The sequence below is a fragment of the Leptinotarsa decemlineata genome, unplaced genomic scaffold (assembly GCF_025532065.1).
Source record: "Leptinotarsa decemlineata unplaced genomic scaffold, Ldec_3_MD MMD2_P_RNA_scaffold_2, whole genome shotgun sequence".
NCBI classification, from domain to species: Eukaryota; Metazoa; Arthropoda; class Insecta; order Coleoptera; family Chrysomelidae; genus Leptinotarsa; species Leptinotarsa decemlineata.
In genome coordinates, this window is record NW_027412529.1 from 7,306,400 (window position 1) to 7,327,015 (window position 20,616).

The 20,616-nt window shown below is 34.6% G+C and overlaps 1 protein-coding gene across 3 annotated transcripts in view; it reads left to right on the forward strand.

Annotated features, from left to right (window-relative positions):
- LOC111509716 (neuropeptide CCHamide-1 receptor) overlaps positions 1-20,616 on the forward strand; it is a 47,359-nt gene that overhangs the window by 19,052 nt on the left and 7,691 nt on the right. For all 3 annotated transcript variants that reach the window (XM_074182578.1, XM_074182574.1, XM_074182585.1), the window contains exon 4: positions 19,750-20,072. In XM_074182578.1, the coding sequence (XP_074038679.1) occupies positions 19,750-20,072 (323 nt within the window). The remainder of the gene's footprint in view (positions 1-19,749; positions 20,073-20,616) is intronic.

Consider the following 20,616-nt stretch of genomic DNA (forward strand, 5'->3'; position numbering starts at 1 on the left):
TTTTATTGATGGCATACTTAACAACACTACCCCCTTTCCTGAGATTGTTAGCCACATTCAAAGAGGGACTCAGCCTCTCTATGTGGACCTGGATGACAATTATATTGTGTACACTAGATCGTTTATCTTTTTGGTTATCAGGTAGGGTCCTTGCCATGGTCTCTGCAATTTGGGACACAAACCTTTCCAACGTTGGGGTTGATAGAGCCACACTGCATCGCCCTCCTTGAAGCTCATTGGTAGCGACTTTTTGACAAATCTTATCTTCATCCTGTCGCTGGAAAGCTGTAATTTGGATCTGGCAAATTTGTGAACAATTTCCAGTCTCTCCATCAGGTCATTCATATACTCTGAAATAGGTACCTCTTGAGAATCATCGGATGGGCTACCACACAATACATCTAGGGGAAGCTTCAGTTCTCGGCCTGTTGCAACAAGGATGGAGTGTAACCTGTCGCGTCATGTCGGTAGCTCTTGTATGCCAATAGAAAGAGAGGAACCAATTTATCCCAGTCTCTTTGGTTTTTGGAGGCAAAAACCTAGAAGTAGTTATTGATGGTGCGCTTGTGCCTCTCGACCATTCCAACGGACTGTGGGTGAAGAGGTGTTGTTCTTGTCTTCTTCATTCCCAACGAAGTCATCATTTCCTTCCTTAAATTCGATTCGAAGTTGCAGTCCTGATCCGAGTGTTCTTGGGGTACTCCGTGTTTGGCAATTACGTTCTGCAACAGGGCTTCTGCGACTGTTTCAGCCTCTTGATTGGGTGAGGCTACTACTTCAGGCCATTTGGAGGAATAGTCCATCACAACCATAAGGTACTGGTTACCGGATGTGGAGTGGTCCCAGAATTTCAACTGCGATTCTCTCAAAAGGGTTCCCACTAAGGCACTGATTCGACTTTTCTCGTTGCCTTGTCTTCGGACCCTTTCTCGAAGAGCACAGGTCACAGCGCTTACACCTCTCTTCCACGTCTCGACGGCCAATGGTACTTCTCACGCACTCTTGCTAGAGCTCTTCTCACTCGGAAATGCTCCCCAGTACCACCATCGTGAAGCTGTTCAAGTATATTCCGGTACACGTGTTAACAAGAATGATCTGGAATTTGTGGGGTTTTTATCCGGGCTTTTCCATTTTCGAGTTGGTAGGTGATCTCAAATACAAATGAAGTCATATTGTAACCTGTATCCATTTTCCCGCTGGCTGTTCCTGGAAATCTCTTGCCATTCTGCCAGTTTTCAAGATCGGATCCTCCTTCTGAGATACAATGATCTCTTGCCTCGTCATGAAGGTAGTGTGTTCCTCAGAAGTTATTAATGACCGTACCACACCATGGTCAGGTGATTCCTCGGGTTTTCTGTCCGTATCGCTGGACAAGGGATCATTACAGATTTCTACCCTCATGGTCAAAGGGAACCTGAAGCGGAGGAAGGTAGGGGAGCTCATCTTCCTATCAGAGCTGTCCATAAAGAAGTCTCTGCCCGCTACCTTACCATGCCTGGTTGGGAGTTCTTCTGTTAACTGAGTATCCTTGTCCTCCTGGCTTTGGAAAAATTTGCATCCGGATGTCAAGCATGGTCTTCTTGAGAGGCTACCTGCGTTACTGTGACTTTCTCCTTTCCGATGTTGAATTTCAAATAGTAAGTTTGTAACTTTCCGATCTACCTGGCTATTTGACCTTCTAGGGTTTTGAAGTTGAAGAGCCACTGAAATGCTGAGTGGTTCGACCTGATCAAAAATTTACGGACATATAAAGAGGAGTTTGTAGTGATCTACCGCTTGGACCACTGCGAGAAGTTATTTTCTAGTGACGCAGTAATTTTTTTCCGATGTTACCAGGGACTTACTGAAATAGCTAATGACGACTTCTCATTCTTAGCTACGTCGAACATCGAACATTCGCGCGCTTTTAGCTACGTTACAATTGGTTTATGGCTACCAGTGGCGGCCGGCGTAATTTAGTTTAGGGCATGATTTACAACAGTCTTCACTTCTGGCTCTTTTTCAATGTTTGGTATAGTTGATTTTGTAATAATTGTAATGGTTGATTGTAGATTGAAAGATGGTCAACATTATACTAGGAAAAACAGGTTAAAAGGTGAGACCTAGTTAGTCCTTAACTCGGACAAGTTTCAATCTTTGAGAGTGGTCGTTCGCAGAAGTACGACAGCTGGTTAACGGAAAAACAGATTTCAAACAGATTTTGTTTAAACAAATGATGGCGATGTTTTCAGGAGGACATTTTAACATCTCTTCAAACTAACTTAGTTACAAATCTTCTCATGATGAACATATCGCGTTATTGAATGAATTCTGAAACACATTCTATGAAAGATAACATGAGACAGTATTTACAGTGACATGGTAACTCAGAGTGGAAATTTTCTGAAGGTGCTTTTTGAAAAACCAAGTGTGGTGTGGTTTTTTTATAGACTGCAATAGTTACAAAAATTTCAAAGATGATCTCAAAAAGATTTCTTGACAAAAATCGGCCTCTGTGTTGGTCGGTGGTTCGAACCGCAGGCTGAATGATCGATTTTCACTTGCCATCGTCCAACCCGTCCTAGGAATCACACGTTGGTGAGACCCCGTTAGTCTCCAACTCGCACAAGGTTCGACTTCGGAGGGTTGTCGTTAATAGGGGTGCGACAGCTAGTTAAGGGAAAAACATGTTTTTGAACATATATTCAAGAAACGATGAATACAAATTAATGAAATGGAAATAGTAAATTTTCTTTGGAAGTGCAAGAACGAATTTTTTTCCAAATTTCACAAAAGCGCGAAACACAGATTTTCTTTCTGAACTATTGTTGGTAGTCATCTGAGTGACATATCATATCACTTTGTGTTCTCATTGTCAACCTTCACATGTAAATGCTGTTCGTATTGTCATATTCTGAGTCGAAGTTGCTCTTTGGAAGTCTTCTTCATTTTAAATATTCCATCATTCATATTTGTTAGCAGCACTTTTCCTGAGCTGGCTACTCATTAGTATCTGTTGTGATATATAGTTGATGTGTATATAAGTTTAACCTGCTTTTTTCTTTGTAATCATTTTACATTTAATATTTTTAGTATATAGTTATTGCAATGGTTTGAACAATTAACGTAACAACTGATTTTGATGACAAATGAACTTTTCCAACAGTTACAGAAAGTATATTAGAGCTATTTTGGCTATTTTGAAAAATATTTGAAACAAACGTTTTTCAATTCATTACTCATTTATCTGAAATCCTGTCTAAGGGAAACCATGACGGCAAATTGATTGTAATAAACTTTCCGGATTGCTTAAAATGGAGGTTTCGTAGTCCGAAGTTTTATGGTAATGCATGAATTTTTCAAGAGAAAATTAAATATCTTGTGAACTGTTGATTTTCGATAAAGAAAATCGTTTCGAAATTTCAAAAGTATCCTAAAATACAGGGTGTTCCATTGGAAAAAAATGAGTTTTGTCCCATTTTCATATCTTTAAAATTAGTCATCGATTTCGAACACCTTGTATAACATTTTATAAATATTACTCCGCAAAACGTTCGAATGAGTTATTTCAATGAATCAGCAATGGCTAATTTATGAATTTTATCTATCGAACTTTTGAATGTTATAGGGAAATCACACCAGATTCGTGTGATTCGTTTCTTTAGTTAACGAATGAATATCTCATTTTTGGAATAGGGAGTACCACATGAAATCTCATCAGAATTAGAATGTCCAGGTTTTTGAAAATGTGAAAATGTGAAAACATATAAGGTGTTATATTTGAATTAAGGAAGTTGGTATCAACTTCCGATATACACGGAATTGTTGGAGAAATGCCATTATTTTCATTAGATAAAGCTTATCAAAAACTTATGTTTGTCAATTTTCCGGATATGAATGCTATCGATTTCCATAATACGGATAAACGACGGTCATCGCGCTATATTCTGTATATACGAGTATACAGTGTGTAACAACAAAAACTTAACAGAGCCGTTTTTTAATATAAAAAGTAAGATTTTTAAAAAAATCTCGGACACGTCGATGTCTATTTGAAGGGGGACACGTTTCAGACTAATCAGATTTTTTGTAGTACGCACCCCCTCGGAGGGGTGCGTCCGACGACCCTTATTTAGATAGGGAAAGTAGGTCGAATGGCAACTTGTTTTAAAGGTCTTTCGAATACCTTCACAACTCTGTTAAAAGAAAATTTTTGTAACGATTAGTTTTCGGGATAATTTGAAGTTAAAATTGCCATGTTGATAATACATTAGACAGACCAATCGGTAACTTGTAAGCCTGAATGAAAAAAAAAACGAGCAGTTCTTCTTATCAGTTTTTTGTTAAATAAAACCATTTTTTTTTAAATCAATACCCACTCCTCTACTTCCAGTTTTCATTAGTACATCGTTCGATTGTTTTGTTTAAACGGGTCGTGTATTGTTATTTGTTTAAAAATGCCTACTGCTGAAAGGGTTTCAGTTATTGCTTTATTTTTGGCAACGACCAAAATGCTAATAGAACATCAATTTTATTTAACGAGCAAAACCCTGGTTAACACCTAAGGTGAAATCACGTTCTGGATTTGGTCACAAAATTCAGGGAGGCAGCTTCGGTTTTAAATAAGAAAAGAAATGTTCAGAGAAGGGTAGTGAATGACGATAATGCGATTGGAGTGATTGGCCAAGTCATCGCCAATCCCAGGTTAAGTACCAGAGGTTTATCAGCAATGGCCGGAATAAGCCATATGAGCGCATGGAGAATCCTTAAAAACCATAAATTCCATCCTTACAAAATTAAACTTGTCCATGAACTCAACGAGGATGATTTTGACCGAAGACAGCAGTTTTGTGAGGGCATGAGTGAGAGATTAATGCAAAATCCCGAGCTGTTTTATAACATCTGTTTTTCGGGCGAAAGCTCATTTTATTTAAATGGTTGCGTGAACCGTCACAATTGCCGTTATTGGTCGGATGAAAACCCAAGACAATACGCAGAAATACATACCCAACATCCCCAAAAGTTGAATGTCTGGGCCGAAATATTAGGCAATCATATTACAGGTCAATTTTTCATTGATGGATATTTAACCGGTGATTCTTATTTACAACTTCATGAAGAAGATACAATCTCGTATAGTTGAAATATTTGAACAGGATCCAAGATGTCAAGATGAATTCATCCATTTTCAACAAGACGGTGCATCACCCCATTATGCCGAGCTATAACTCCTGAGATGTTGATTAATGTAAGAGCAAAATTCGAACAAAATCTTTATTGTTGCATGGATCAAAATGGCGCACATTTTGAACATTTACTCTAAATTTCCTATGCGAGTTACCCTTACTAGGTGTTACTTTTTTGTGTGTGCTTTAAAAATAATCATTTGGATTTATTAACCCTAAAACAGTTTTTTAAACTTTTCTGTGTCGTCATCAGCATTCAAGGAAATCAACAGGTTGGATTCGTTGTGTTGGTAAGTTTTTAGTATGATTCACTTTTTTATCAGAAGCATTAAAATATCCACATCAAAACGCATCCTTCATAAGGAGGTGCCACTCAATTTACCTAAAATGTAAGGGAGGTAACCAACCCCATCCCCCGAAAAAATATCCTCGTAATAAACAAATAATTCTTACTTTTTTACGAAATCAAATGGACACGTATTAGCAGGTTGTCATGAAAAGCAAAAATTTATTTTTTTTATGAAAGTTCTGAACGTAAATTGTACCTTAAAAACAATTTGATTCATTTCAAAAAGATTTAAACTCAATAAAAAACCTTAAAATTTTCAAATTATCTCGAAAACTAATCGTTACAAAAATTTTCTTTCAACAGAGATGTAAAGGTATTCGAAATACCTTTGAAACAAGGTGCCACTCGACCTACTTTCCCTATCCAAATAAGGATCGTCGGACGTCCGAGGGGGTGCGCCCGTCCAAAAAATCTGATTAGTTTGAAAGGTGTCTCCCTTTAATTAGAAATCGACGTGTCCAAACTTTTTTTAAAAATCTTACTTTTTATATTAAAAAACGGCTCTGTTAAGTTTTCGTTGTTACACACTGTATTTGTTTCCGTAAAGAACGTGCTATTAATATTTCATCAACCCTCTTTCTTACTGTGCTCATCTGCAGGCTCTTCTTATGCCAGTTGAGTACTGAAAATGTTTTTCTCTGGAAACACGTAATTACGATATCAAACATTGTAGCTGAGCACGTGTTCAGAATAATTCAACAGACTCGATTTCAATAAACTGAAACCTAAACTATTTGCTTCTCTTTACTTCAACTACGAACATCACTCATAGTGTTAATGAATGTTGCTTGATTATCTAGCTACGAAAAAATAAACACTGAAAAAGCCAGTTTAGTTGAAACAGCAAACAAGTTGATATCTCATCATGAAAAAACATCAAAGTCACTAAGGGTTTACTGCCAATTACTAATCTCGATAGAAGAGTAAAATGAAGTTTGACGGAATGGTTATTCATCCTGTTCAGTGAAAATTTTATGACAGAATAAACAGAAATGATCTTCCCATGAAAATATACGTCTGTGGCTTTTGGGCGATTATTTTGACGAAATAATAACTTTCAGACCCGGTATTTCAGTTTCATCCAATTTTATTGCCTTTTCCGAAACCATCACAAAATCTCTTCAAATTCCGCCACTTTCAAAGCTGTAAAATCCATTCATGCTATTCAGTTGCCCTACTTCTCTCATCTTACACATACTGGAAGAAATAAAAAGATAATATAAAACTTTATGTAGGTGCAGGATGGACAGTTTATTATATTGATTTTTTTAATAATTTGACTCGGCATGCTGATGGAAAAGAGATTGTGACATCAAAAACTTAATATTGAATTCGGATAATAAATAATGAATTAGAATGTTTGATACCTGGTTTGTTTCGAAACTCAGTTGGAAAATTTCTCATTTCTCTCCAAATCTGGATAATTTTATAATGAAGTACTCAGTTCATTCATTATATCACGACTTCATGTCACGATTGAGATTATTCTACTCATGTCATCAATGACAGTACGTGATAACATTCATTCGCTTATTTGATTAAATCCCAGCCAGTGGGGATCTGACGTTTCGTCGTGAGACACTTTCCTTATCGTCTTTTCAGCACAAAATCTGGATATCATCATAAGATGAGGCACTAAATTCATTCACGACATTACGACTTCATGTCACGAATGGGATCAACCTACTTATGTCATCGATGATAGTAAATAATGACATTCATTCTCTTTTTCTATAACATCCCAGCCTGTGGATATCTGATGTCTCGTCGTGAGACACTTTCCTTATAGTCTTCTCAGCTCCAAATAAGATGAGGCACTCAATTCATTCGTGAAATTACGACTTCATGTCACGAATGGAATCAATCTACTCATGTCGTCGATGATAGTACATAATTAGATTAATTCGCTTATTTGATCAAATCCCAGCTAGTGGAGGTATGACGTTTCGTCGTGAGACACTTTCTTTATCGCACTTTTCCTCCAAATAGGATGAGGCACTCAATTCATTCATGAAATTATGACTTCATGTCACGAATGGGATCAATCTACTCATGTCATCGATGATAGTATACAAAGACATTCATTTTTTTCAATTATATCCCAGCCTGTGGACATCTGATGTTTCGTCGTGAGACACTTTTCTTATCGTCTTTTCAGGTCCAAATAATATGAGGCACTCAATTCATTCATAAAATTACGACTTCATGTCACGAATGGAATAAATCTACTGATGTCGTCGATGATAGTACATAATGACATTCATTCGCTCATTTGATCAAATTCCAGCTAGTGGAGATCTGACGTTTCGTCATGAGACACTTTTTTATCATCTTTTCAGCTACAAATAGGATGAGGCACTCAATTCATTCATGAAATTATGACTTCATGTCACGAATGGGATCAATCTACCCATGCCATCGATGATAGTATACAATGACATTCATTCTCTTTTTTTTGTTATATCCTAGCCTGTGGATGTTTCGTCTGAGACACTTTCCTTGTCGTAGTTTCATCTCCAAATAAGATGATGCACTCGATTCATTCATGAAATTATGACTTCATGTCACGATTGGAATCAATCTACTCATGTCATCGATGATAGTTTATAATGACATGCATTCGCTTATTTGATCAAATTACAGCTTGTGGAGATCTGACGTTTCGTCGTGAGACACTTTCTTCATCGTCTTTTCAGCTCCAAATAGGATGAGGCACTCAATTCATACATGAAATTATGACTTCATGTCATGAATGGGATCAATCTACTCATGTCATCGATGATAGTATATAATAACATTCATTATCTTTTTTTATTATATCCCAGCCTGTGGACATCTGATGTTTTGTCGTGAGACACTTTCCTTGTCGTCGTTTCAGCTTCAAATAAGATGATGCACTCAATTCATTCATGAAATTACGACTTCATGTCACGAATAGAATCAATCTACTCATGTCGTCGATGATAGTACATAATGACATTCGTTCGCTTATTTGATTAAATTACAGCTAGTGGAGATCTGACGTTTCGTCAGATGGTTGCTGCATTAGTTGAACTTACTACAACTCACTACTGAAATTCACTCAATTTTGTGAAGCAAAAAAGGTTGGAAATACTCTTGAAGATATTTTTTTAAAGCAGATCCGTGTACTAACTTTGTGAGGTCTAGCGAGTTATTCGGATGTCATTGATAAATTACTAGGAACTGAGATGTATTTGTAACCAGATGATCACAAATGAGAAATAGAAGGAATATGAAGACATCATTTGAAATTAAGCGACAGTACAATTTTCATTCCCAACAACATTCCCATGTTGACGTCTGACATAACAATCATAGACTGACGAACAATTCAAACACTTTTATGGCTGCTAAAATAAAAATTATGTTCAAAGTAGTGAGATCCAATGGTAATCCAAAACATGCCCAGTTTCACCGAATCAGTTTTATATAACAGGACTATAACGTGGAACCATAAAATGTTTATGACTTGTTTTCCGGCTCCGGTCAAAATTTATTGCAAAATTAATCGTTAAGTGGTTAACTGCAAAACAAACAAAGCCCGGTTCATGTATTGAATGCTTCTCAGGTGCCTTTGAAGTGAGCCCAATTTCCCATAAAAGTTCGGTAGATCCAAAACAAAGTATTTCAAATAAATCATAAATTTGTCTTTGATGTAGATGGGTTACTCGGTTCATGGCCTGAAATCAAGTTGTGAATAATAATTGACAATAATTTTTGGGAGAGAAAGCTTTTAGCTTTCTGCTACTGCATTTTGATACAAAAAAAGTGGCAATCAGTTTCGAAAGAAGTTACTCTATATATTCTATTCTATTTCCCATTTCGTGACGAAAAAATTCTAATTCATGAATGAATTGTGTGTCTTTTTTTATAATATTGTACAGATTGGTACTGAAAGCCCTAAGGCAAGTCTTACGACGAAACATCGATGTCTACAGGTGAGGATGACAGTGTTCCATTTAAGTGAAATTTTCACTTTTCATTTAGCACATTGTGTAGAAATCCTGTGAATGATATCTGATTCAATTCCATAACGAATGTTTGGATTAGGAACTGAGTAGAAAAATGTGTTTTTTGTATAACTCAGGGTTCATATAGAAGTATTTGTTTCGACTTTGTCTATCGTGTTATTCAATGTTTATATGGAAGTAGCTATTTCAGGAGGGTATTTTCTTCTAGCATGTGCCTGAAAGTTACCTCTACGCATGATCTACACATGTATGTAGAGAGTAACTTATTTTAAAATTGATTGCTGCCTTTCTTTTTTTGGAAGAATCCTACAATTATTTGTATCAAGATGGAGTAGTAGAAAGACAAAAACTTTATTTCTTAAAATTAGTAACTTTTAAAAATATAATCCGTTCAATTTAAATTATCAATGAACTCATTCATATTTTGAAGTCTAGATTGAAAGTTTTTGAAATTTACTGAAAACTAGGAAGTTGCCACTGACTAATTCATCATTTTGGAGTATCCATTACGTTGTATTTTCGTATTGTAGTCATTTTTAGTGCATTTATCTTCGAGACAGTCGTCAGGAATGATTATATTTTCATTTTCTTTCTATTAAGGTGTACTTTTCATATAAATCATCACCTCTCAGAGAAGGACATTTATTCAAATGAATCCACTGATAGTGGATCAGAAAATTAATTTCAATTTATCTTCTCACTTATTTTGTAAGAATTACCTGATATTTTTCACAGTTTTTTGTTTTTTTTTTTTGTTATATAACCTTACACAATCTGAAAAATGAATGAAGCTGAATCAATTGAGAATTAGCTGAAGTATAATACAGGACAAACTGAAAAGTTGACCCCGATTTTTCTCACATTTTTTCGCAACTATCTCGTTTTCTGTGGGTTTTTTTCTTTTGATATTCACCATGAATATTGTAGAAGATTGAATTCCCAACAACTCTTGTGTCAACATTTTTTATACGTCGAAACATTTTCGAAATAGAGGGCGGAGAGCTCGCGGTTAGAGCCTCATTTAAGGTCAACAGGTATTCTCGGTCAAAAAGACGATAAAAATAATTTATTAATAATTGATAAATACATAACTGATGATAATGCTCATTTCCTATCATCTGTTACATTATATTTCCCGGAACCTATAACAACAAATTCAGCTCCTGCTCCAAAGGAGATGCTCAACACAATATTCTGCAACTGCAAGAACGGTTGTGGGTCGCGATTTGTATGCAGAAAATCGGGGTGACATGCTCTTCAGCTTGTGTCCAGTGTGATGGGCAAGCTTGACTCAATGCTTTGCCATATCAGAGCGATGTCAATGACAGAATCTTTGACCCCGAAATCATGAAAGACCCGAAGACAAATGTCATGTATGGAATATATACTGAGTATTTCCTAAACAATTCTATAACTACACGGGCAGGTAAGTGTTATTGAGTAAACTGATACTAACAGCTGCCATCCCTCAAGATGTGCAGTAGATGTGTAGAAATTCGTTATCAGTCTGTTAGATTACTCAAGCCGTAAACATCCAAATTCAGAACCGTATCCAGTTAGTGAAGAAGTTTAAAAGTAAATTGCATAAACATATTTTGAATAGTCATACTAGTAAAGTTGTTTCTGATATATTTAAATACATGGAGAAAGAAAAGACATCGGGGGTAGTTAACCTTCCATTAGAAGAATTGTTACAGAAAAAGGAAATATAGAACGAAAAATAGCAAAAAGGCTAAAACCGAATTAGGTAACGCAGATAAAAGTTTGTTACGTAGAATTATTTTAAATAGTTATACCACTGACAAAATTGTGCCTACAATGTCGAATATTTTAAGAAAATTTAAAGAAACTGGATACACGAAGAAGGAGATTCTCCTCCTGAAGTAGTAAAATCGATGGGATTCCGCTGAAGAACGGAAACAAATAGAAAAAAATAATAATGGAGGGACATGATATTCGTCAATTAGAAATAGCTTTTTCACATGTCATGAAATCGTACAGACACTTGAACAAAACGATTGAATATATGAATGAAACATACATTCATGCTTCGCATACCGTTGCTACTTGTTGGGACGACAATTCCAATGAAGGTCTAGCTAGGCCCATTTGAAAAGGACAACGATTAATTATTGTTCATGCTGGCAGCGAGAAGGGCTTCCCATTCCAAATGCTCAACTGATTTTTAAATCAAATTCAAATACCGGAGACTATCATCACGAAATGAATTTTACCAATCATAAAAATAGTTGGAGGAAAAAAGAGTTCCTAACCTACCTCCAAATTGAGTCGTGGTTATTTACAATGCGCCTTATCACAATGTTCAGAAAAATAAAGCACCGACTTCTAACAGTAGGAAATACGATATGATAAAATAGTTAAGATCAAAAAATATTTATTCTGACACAAATATTTCAAAAACTGATTTGTATAACCTTATTAAACTCCATAAGCCAACATCTAAAACGTAGATGAAATTTGAACTCAAGATGGCCCTAGTGTCTTATGATTACCTCCCTGCCACCCAGATTTGAATCCCATCGAATAAGTATGGGGATCACTAAAGCAATACGTGGGACAAAAACAGTTGTCATTCCATGTTAGGGATGTCCAACATTTATGTGCAACTTTTTTTGACGCTTATAGTGCTGAAGAGTGAAAGAAACGCTGTGATAACGCAAAAAAGTGAGAAAAAAATTGTTGAGAGCGGAACTTCTCATTGACAAAGTTACGGAAGATCTGATTATACATTCAAGTGAAGATTCTGATTCCGAAACTGAAAAAGAAAGTAGTGATTCTGTCTAATTTTGTGTGGAATTATTATTTATTTCAAATTAAATAATTGTTATTCGTGTAAAATTATTATTGATAATTCATTTGTCATAATATTGAAAGACATTTTATAATTGATTTATTATTGACAGAAAATGTTTTGTTGTTTTTTCTCGGAATTTTGCTCTTAGAATATTCGGGTTACCCGAATCGTCCTTTATTATCTAATTTGACTATATTTACAAGGACTCAAATGGAATAATATTCGTTTAATATGTAATTTGCTTCATGATTTGAATATTTTTTTGCGATATTCAAGACAAGGCTTTGGAAAATTTATAAAATAGTATGTGTTGGTTTTGAATGATTTGTATCGTGTATCACTTTTATATACTCCATTACAACACCGTTTTGTTGTTCCTTTTCGTACAGATAACATAATTATAATGGAGTATAAATTTTTTTTCTGATTATTTTGACTTACTTACTACTTATTTTTTCATTTTTTTTGCAAATGATAAACATCAATTTATATTATAATTTTTAAAACATGAGTTGCGGGCTCTTTAACATGGTTGTTTACAAAAAACAGTACGAAAAATATGGCTGATAGTGATGCATGCGCACAAAAAAAAATTGTGAGGAAAAGGCTGTAATTAAAAATTGATACGTTAATGAAACAATGATTGAATATTATGTAATAGTCGATAAGAAACGGAAATTATCAATAAATATGTATTTATCAACGAATAATAACTATCGGTGGTGTGTTTTTTACCGGGACTACCGGTTGACCTTAAATGATTCTCTAACCGCGCGCTCTCCACCATGTATGTCAAAAACGATTCAACGTATGAAAAATTTCTGAAACAAAATTTGTAGAGATTTTTATCCTGTTCGAAATTGGTGATGCATACAAATAGCGAAAGACGCATAGAAAACGAGATATTTACAAAAAATATACAAATAATCGATTTTGTGACCTATGACCTTAGATTTTGATAGTCGTCTCAGAAAGTTCTCCTCCTTCCGAGGAGAACTTTTCAAGACGACTGGACTATACGGAATCAGCCTCAGATTATCAAACAGTTATCAGCTTGACTGCTGAGATTTCAGGTATTCACACCTCAAGAGAATTTCTACTGATACGGTGGATAATCGATTAAACTAATGGTTGATGTAGTGTGAATCATTTAATTCCCAACCACTCCCAATTTGTAGGTTCAAATAGACATAAATTATCCATATACGGTGAGAGGAATGCATTCATGTAGTTTCCCTTAAGTTTTCTCATGTGTTTCATTCAGCAGCTCCATTTGTGGATTCCATCAGTCGAACAAAGAGCACGTTAATTTCCAAACACACTGAACAGCAATGAATAATATGATTGCCAATTTCCATTTATATGACTTGTTTGGGGTGACGAATATATGATCTACCTTACTGATTATTATACCTCCGTATAACACTGCTACAACCCACATACTCAAACTTCATTTGAGAAAGACAATATTTCGGTGGTGGAAACAAAAAGAAAAACATTAAAAACAGACTGTAATTTCAGTAGAAAGTTGTTTTTTTCCCGCAATCTCCCCCTGCTGGGGTGAATCGCAGATCACTTAAAACTTCTACTGAAAACTTTTCGCATATCAGTCCTGTTGATTTAGCGATTAACCTCGGAATGACAGGTAATGAGCTGAATATCTGTATATAATTTTATTATGGCTTTCTAAAAGCTGTCTCAAAAGTTTTATATAATCTCGTGTCTGTACCGGAAGTTATACAAGGTCAAAGGTGAAAAATAACAGTTTTTTCGCGGTTATCTCAGTTTTTATTGCTCCAATGATGTTACCATTTATTATGGAAATTGTGTAGCATATAATTTATGATACATTTTATTGAATTTTTTTTTCCATGCGCTCAGTCGTTTTTGAGATAGAGGGCGGTAAACGCGCAGCGCTTTGTCGTGCGCACTATAATCCAAGGTCAACCGTGAATATCTGTGAATATTACCTTCAATTATTTAAATTATTTATCAGTTGATATATTATATTTAACAACATTTCACAATTCACATATATTGATATAATAATACTTACCTACTTTGTGTACGGTTTTTGTAAAACTCTTTCATAGTGAAAATAATACAATGGACTGTATTGTTTAGTTTTTCAATGTGGATAGGATATATTGAACATATTCATATTTGTTACTTTCAATTCTCAAAATATTTCTATAACAAATTGAATAATAGGGTTATGGTAATAAACTATACTTGATATAAGAGATTTATATATTCAAATATACATTCATTCACGAACGTAAACCTAAAACAATGGATTCCTTCACAAGAGATGTCAATTTCTCAAAATTAGATACTGTAGAAATGGAGAACGTTGTACAGTTAAATCAAATAATGTGTGGTGTAGAACACAAAACAAAGTTTTAAATTCTCCACCAGAATATTAGAAGTATTTTAAAAAATATTGATGAAATGGATGTATATCTCAGTCAAGTCAGCATGCTTTTTGAATGCATAGTTTGACAGAAACATTCCAAATAAATGATCCAGGATTATTCTGCAGGAATGGATATGATTTTATATATAATAATGGTGGAATCAACAAAAACGATGGTGTTGTTGTATTCCTGAGGAACAATCTTGAATATAAATCGAATATAGTGTCTTTGGGAGTATGGAGCATAATAGACATAAACATGTCAAAAAAAGGAAATATCCTAATAACAATGGTATACAGACCCCCTTCCTTGGAATCATTCGTCCAGAATTGGCCGGGATACCTAGAAAAAATAAGAAATAATGCATGCAGCATCATATTTTGGTAGGTGACTTCAACATCGACATTCTTGTGGAAGATCAGGAGATATCTGAATGTACTATCTGAATATAACTACGTCTCAATGATAAACAAACCCACAAGAGTAGAAAATAATTCATCAAGTTGTTTAGATCATATTTTTTTGATTACAAAATCAGAATGCATATTAGAAGAAAGCCTACCGATTATAATCAAATCAGGAATCACCGACTACTTTACCACATTGTTAGTAATGACTTTGAAAATAACTGAAAAAAGAAAAGCGTGGATTGTAAAAAATACATAAACTACCCTGAACTGAAATCGGACCTGAGAGAAACAAACTGGTTAATCGTATATAATGAAACAAGAATTGAAGAAGCAATGACAGCTTTCATAGAAAAATTAACTCCAACAATTGAAAAACACACTAAAAAAATAAAAATCGAGAGAAAATTAATCAAAAGGAAAATTTGGATAACAGAGGGCCTAGTAAAATCCATAAATACCAAAGAAAAATTACATAAAAAATATTTTAAAAATCCTGAACAGTACAAAAAAGAATATTTAACATACAAAAATCAACTGAACAGGCTGATAAAAACTACAAAAAAACTACTATGTCAGAAATATAGAAAAAAATAAAAATAACACGAAAACATTATGGAAAACTGTGAAAACTATACACAACCCACATTCAAAACAAGATATATCAAGAATTGAATAAAAAAATAAAAATATAGTCGAAGATGAACAGGAGATGACTAAAACTATTTCATAAATGTAGGGAAAACTCTAACAGAAAATATAACACCCTCACTTGAACCCACACCTGAAAGAGAACCAGTCTCAAATTCGTTTTTTCTGACACTCATTATGGAAGAAGAAATAAAGACAACAATTGATTCACTAACAAATGGAAAAACTCCCGAGTACGATTCGATCACCGCCGAAACGCTCAAAAGAATATCAGAAGAAATTTCAACTCCTTTGGCACATCTGATCAATAGAATATTTTCTACTGGAATTTGTCCTTCACACTTCAAACTGAGCACTGTAAAACCTCTCTTCAAAAAAGGAGAAAAGACAAAACCGGAGAACTATAGACCCGTGTCACTCATAACGAATAAAATTTTTGAAAAAATAATCAAAGGTCGAATGACACAATATCTGGATAAATATCTCAGGTAGACAATATGGGTTCAGATAGGGAAAATCCACCCAGGATACAATTGCGAAAATCACATAAAAAATATACGAGGGTATAGAAAATGGATTAATGACAGTTGGTATATTTCTCTATCTCTCCAAGGCATTCGATACAGTTAATCATGAACTGCCTCTAGGGGCCTTGGAGAAAGTAGGATATAGGAGTATAGTGCTCAAATTATTCAGAAATTACTTATCAAATGGGAAACAGTACAAATTAAAGACAAAATAAGCACTCAACAAACAATCACATGTGGAGTACCACAAGGTACCGTCTTAGGACCCATTCTCTTCACTATTTATGTGAATGAATTATTTACCCTGAAGTGTGGAGGAGAAATCTACAGCTTTGCTGACGATACAGTTGTGTTATACAAAGATGATTCATGGGGCAACCTGAAAAGCAAAATCGAGTTGATTTTGGAAGTGTTTGGAAATGGTTCAACCAGAATTACCTCACAGTAAATCATGACAAGACCAAGTTTATGCAATTTGCCATCTACAAAAACAATTTACTTCAGTATGAAACGATTTTTATTCAAAGAAATGATACAGTCGAACTTATCCATTCCACAATTAGTTTTAAACATTCTGGAATAACATTAGATCGACACTTGAGATGGGATATACACGCTCAGAATATCGTTAATACTCTAAGGTACATGCTCCCAAAATTCAAATATTTGGTGAACATTTTGAATACTCACCATATGAATATTCTGTACCACGTATTGATAGAATCAAGATTTCAATATGGGATATTAGTGTGGGGGGAGGCATAGCAGATATCCACCTGAAAAAAATTTAAATTTTTGCAAAAAAGATTCCTAAAAATAATATTCAACAGACCGTATAGGTATTTTACAGACAAATTATATGAAGAATCAAAATGCTTCAATTTGAAACAATCATTTTTTCATAGCATTTCAGTTAACTTATACAGAAACAAACACGAACTGAAAACAATAGAACATAAAAACACAACAAGACAAAGGAGCAATTCTGATATTCGTACGAAATCCTCAAAAAGAGCGGTAGGACAACGATGTTATACTTACCTCGCACCTCGCCTTTTCAACTTCTTACATAAAACTCACACCAACTCTATCACTTTAATCAGAAAAAACTAAAATCGTACACATTCAATCTAGACATAAAAGTGATATATATATATATATATATATATATATATATATATATATATATATATATATATATATATATATATATATATATATATATATATATATATATATATATATATATATATATATATATATATATATATATATTGTGGACTAGCTGAAATGAAAAAATTTTAACAGTTGAAAATAATAAATTCATAAGGCTTTTTCAAGAAATGGTTTACATAAGTGAACATAATAATAATAATTTAAACAAAAAATCAGAAATACAAAATTTAAGTCAAATTTACAATTATATTTTAACTTTTGATAAATAAAATTGAACAAATAGTTTCAATATCATATTACTAATAATTTTTCACTTACACTTACATTTAAATCTCACTGTATGTATAAATATTATAATAATCACATTTTCTCTGGTGCTGTAACAAAATTTTCAACGTCAAATTTTGCATTTGACTTTTCGTTTTTATGTTTGGATCTATATGCTTTTTTATATTTTATAATAACTTTGGTGAGTTTTTGTAACATATCTATTACTGTATAATATTCACATTTCAATTCAGAAGCCACCGGTAAACAGCTGTTTCAGCTTATTGGGCATCGTCAGTACCGGGCAGGCGGTCCTCGATTGAAGACAAAATGAGAAAAAATCAAAAAAGTACTTGATAAAAATAGCTGCGTAAACGCAAGCGAAACATAAGTGGAACCACCTATTCGTGTGACACCCAAGTCAACTTGCCAAGTTTTTATGTCAGTGTTGGTGGTTTGACCAATCAACCGACAACTGCGGTAGCAGAAATTTGGGAAGCTAACCTGAAATGCCATCGGAAAACGAATCCACATGTTTCTAGAAATGATATGTTTTTGCGTTTACGCAGCTATTTTCATCAAGTACTTTTTTGATTTTTTTCTCATTTTGTCTTCAATCGAGGACCGCCTGCCCGGTACTGACGATGCCCAATAGGCTGAAACAGCTGTATACCGGTGGCTCTTAAATTGAAATCAATATGGGAATGATCAAGGAGTACTTATCTATTAATTTATATATAGGTATATATATATATATATATATATATATATATATATATATATATATATATATATATATATTGTTAACTTGATTTCAAATTTTGATAAATAAATAAATTGTGACATGCTCTGGGGGTGCGATAGGGGAAGTAACATCAAAAGTGAATATGTCAAAATGTTTCCCCCTGAATACTATTGTTGACATGGTTTTTTATTTTTCCCAAAAATCATTGTACCAAAAGTTACTTACGGTGGCTCGTTTTAAATGGAATGCATTTTATATATATAATAAATTCATTATCAACTTCCACCGGGTCATCTTGTCTCATATTTCAGTCTCTCAATTCTTTGCTTTCAGTTTTCCAATGATTTGATTTCAGTTTGTATGCTTCAATGAACGCTATTACCTTGTCTTTTTCCCATTCAATTTCGCCAGTACAAACGACATAACAAACTACGCTCCATGCCACTGATTTGAAAATCTGTTTGTCGATGTCGAACGTCGAATGGCGCGTCCTTATTCTGGAATCGACTCGACTATCCTTTGATTTTACCGATAGTCGATGGAAAACAATTCGAGTGAATCGTCAAAGCCTACTGAAAACTTCATCTCTGACTAACCTAGTTTTCAGTTGTTCTACAGTTTCATCATGATTTTTTCCTTATACAAACTTTTTGTCCACTAATATTCGTGACAATGACGTACAATGACGTACAATTCCATATATAAATCCTCGATACATCAATCATAATAGTCAAAAGTGAAGTCAGTTAGATGTTTCTTCGTTCCTACTAGGAATTCATCTTTGACTTATCTAGATTTCAGTTGTTCTACAATTTTATCGTGATTCTCGCCTGATAGAAATGTTCTTTCAACTAATAGTAGCTACCAGTAGCTAGTGATTGGTGACCTGTATTTTACTCAAATGTTATATTATTTTCTTTTTAAGAGCATCTGATCGACAAGGTTCTGTAATTTTCTGAAAGTCATGCTCAAAGTCTTTGTCTTTTGTTTATTTTTGGAAAGTTCTGGTAGAATTTGCCTGTCTGAAGTAACTCTATCTCCAAATTGCTGAAATAAAGTTGCAGTATTCTCTTTCATCAAGCAGATGAAAATTCATTGTATCGTATTCTGCTAGGCATGATAAATAGAAAACTCCTCCCTTGAATGAAAATTGAATAACATTCGAAGGGTCAATGGTCTCCCTGAAACTTTCCCGTAAGTCTCTCTTTTTGTTATGGATTGTATTTTTTATTGTTCAGGAGGAAGCAAACGAGCCAAACGGATAACAATCTTCGTGGCATCGTTCATATGGTTATCGTCCATTATATGTGCTTTTCCTGCTGCGGTGGGTTCTCACATTAAGTACATACCATCAGAAGAAAGAGAAGTCTTCCACATCTGCTACCCTTTTCCCGACAGCTGGTTCGACTACGACTATCCAAAAATGGTGATTATGGCTAAATTTTTGATTTTGTATGTCGCACCTCTGATCGTCATAGGCGTTTTCTATATCAGCATGGCTGTGTCTCTAATGCGGAGCACGAAGAATATACCTGGAGAAATGAAAGAATTGCACAGGCAGGTAAATTTTACACTATTTTACAAACAATATAGGATATCGGACAAAACTTTTGAAACAACCTAAAAATAATGTGATCTCAACAGTAGTGAGGTTTGAAAGAAAGGAATTCATTCTTCGATATACGAATATGGGTAGAAACCGGTGGGTCCTTGCCGCCGTTTATAGGTCCTATAATCAATCAATAACCTGACATATTACACGGGTAATCAAACAGATATTTTGGGCATGTATATCTGTACATTTTGAAGTTCTGTATCTGTATCTTTAAAGTAGGGAGGGTGAGCGTAGACTCACAGCACTTAGGCCACATGTGACCCATTGTACATCCTCCCAAGGATTTGCCTCCTAGGTCATCGTCCTGTCCTTTCCAGGAAGGTGAACAGGTCTCTAGGAGACATTTTCTTTATATTGGCAGGTGTAGGCCAAGACTCGCCGAACACACACTCTCTTTGGCAACCTTGAGGTGTCTCACGGTGGCCTCCGCGAATGTTTTTGGAAAATGCAGCGATTTTACTGCCGTTGCGCAGCTTCTCCAACCTTCTTG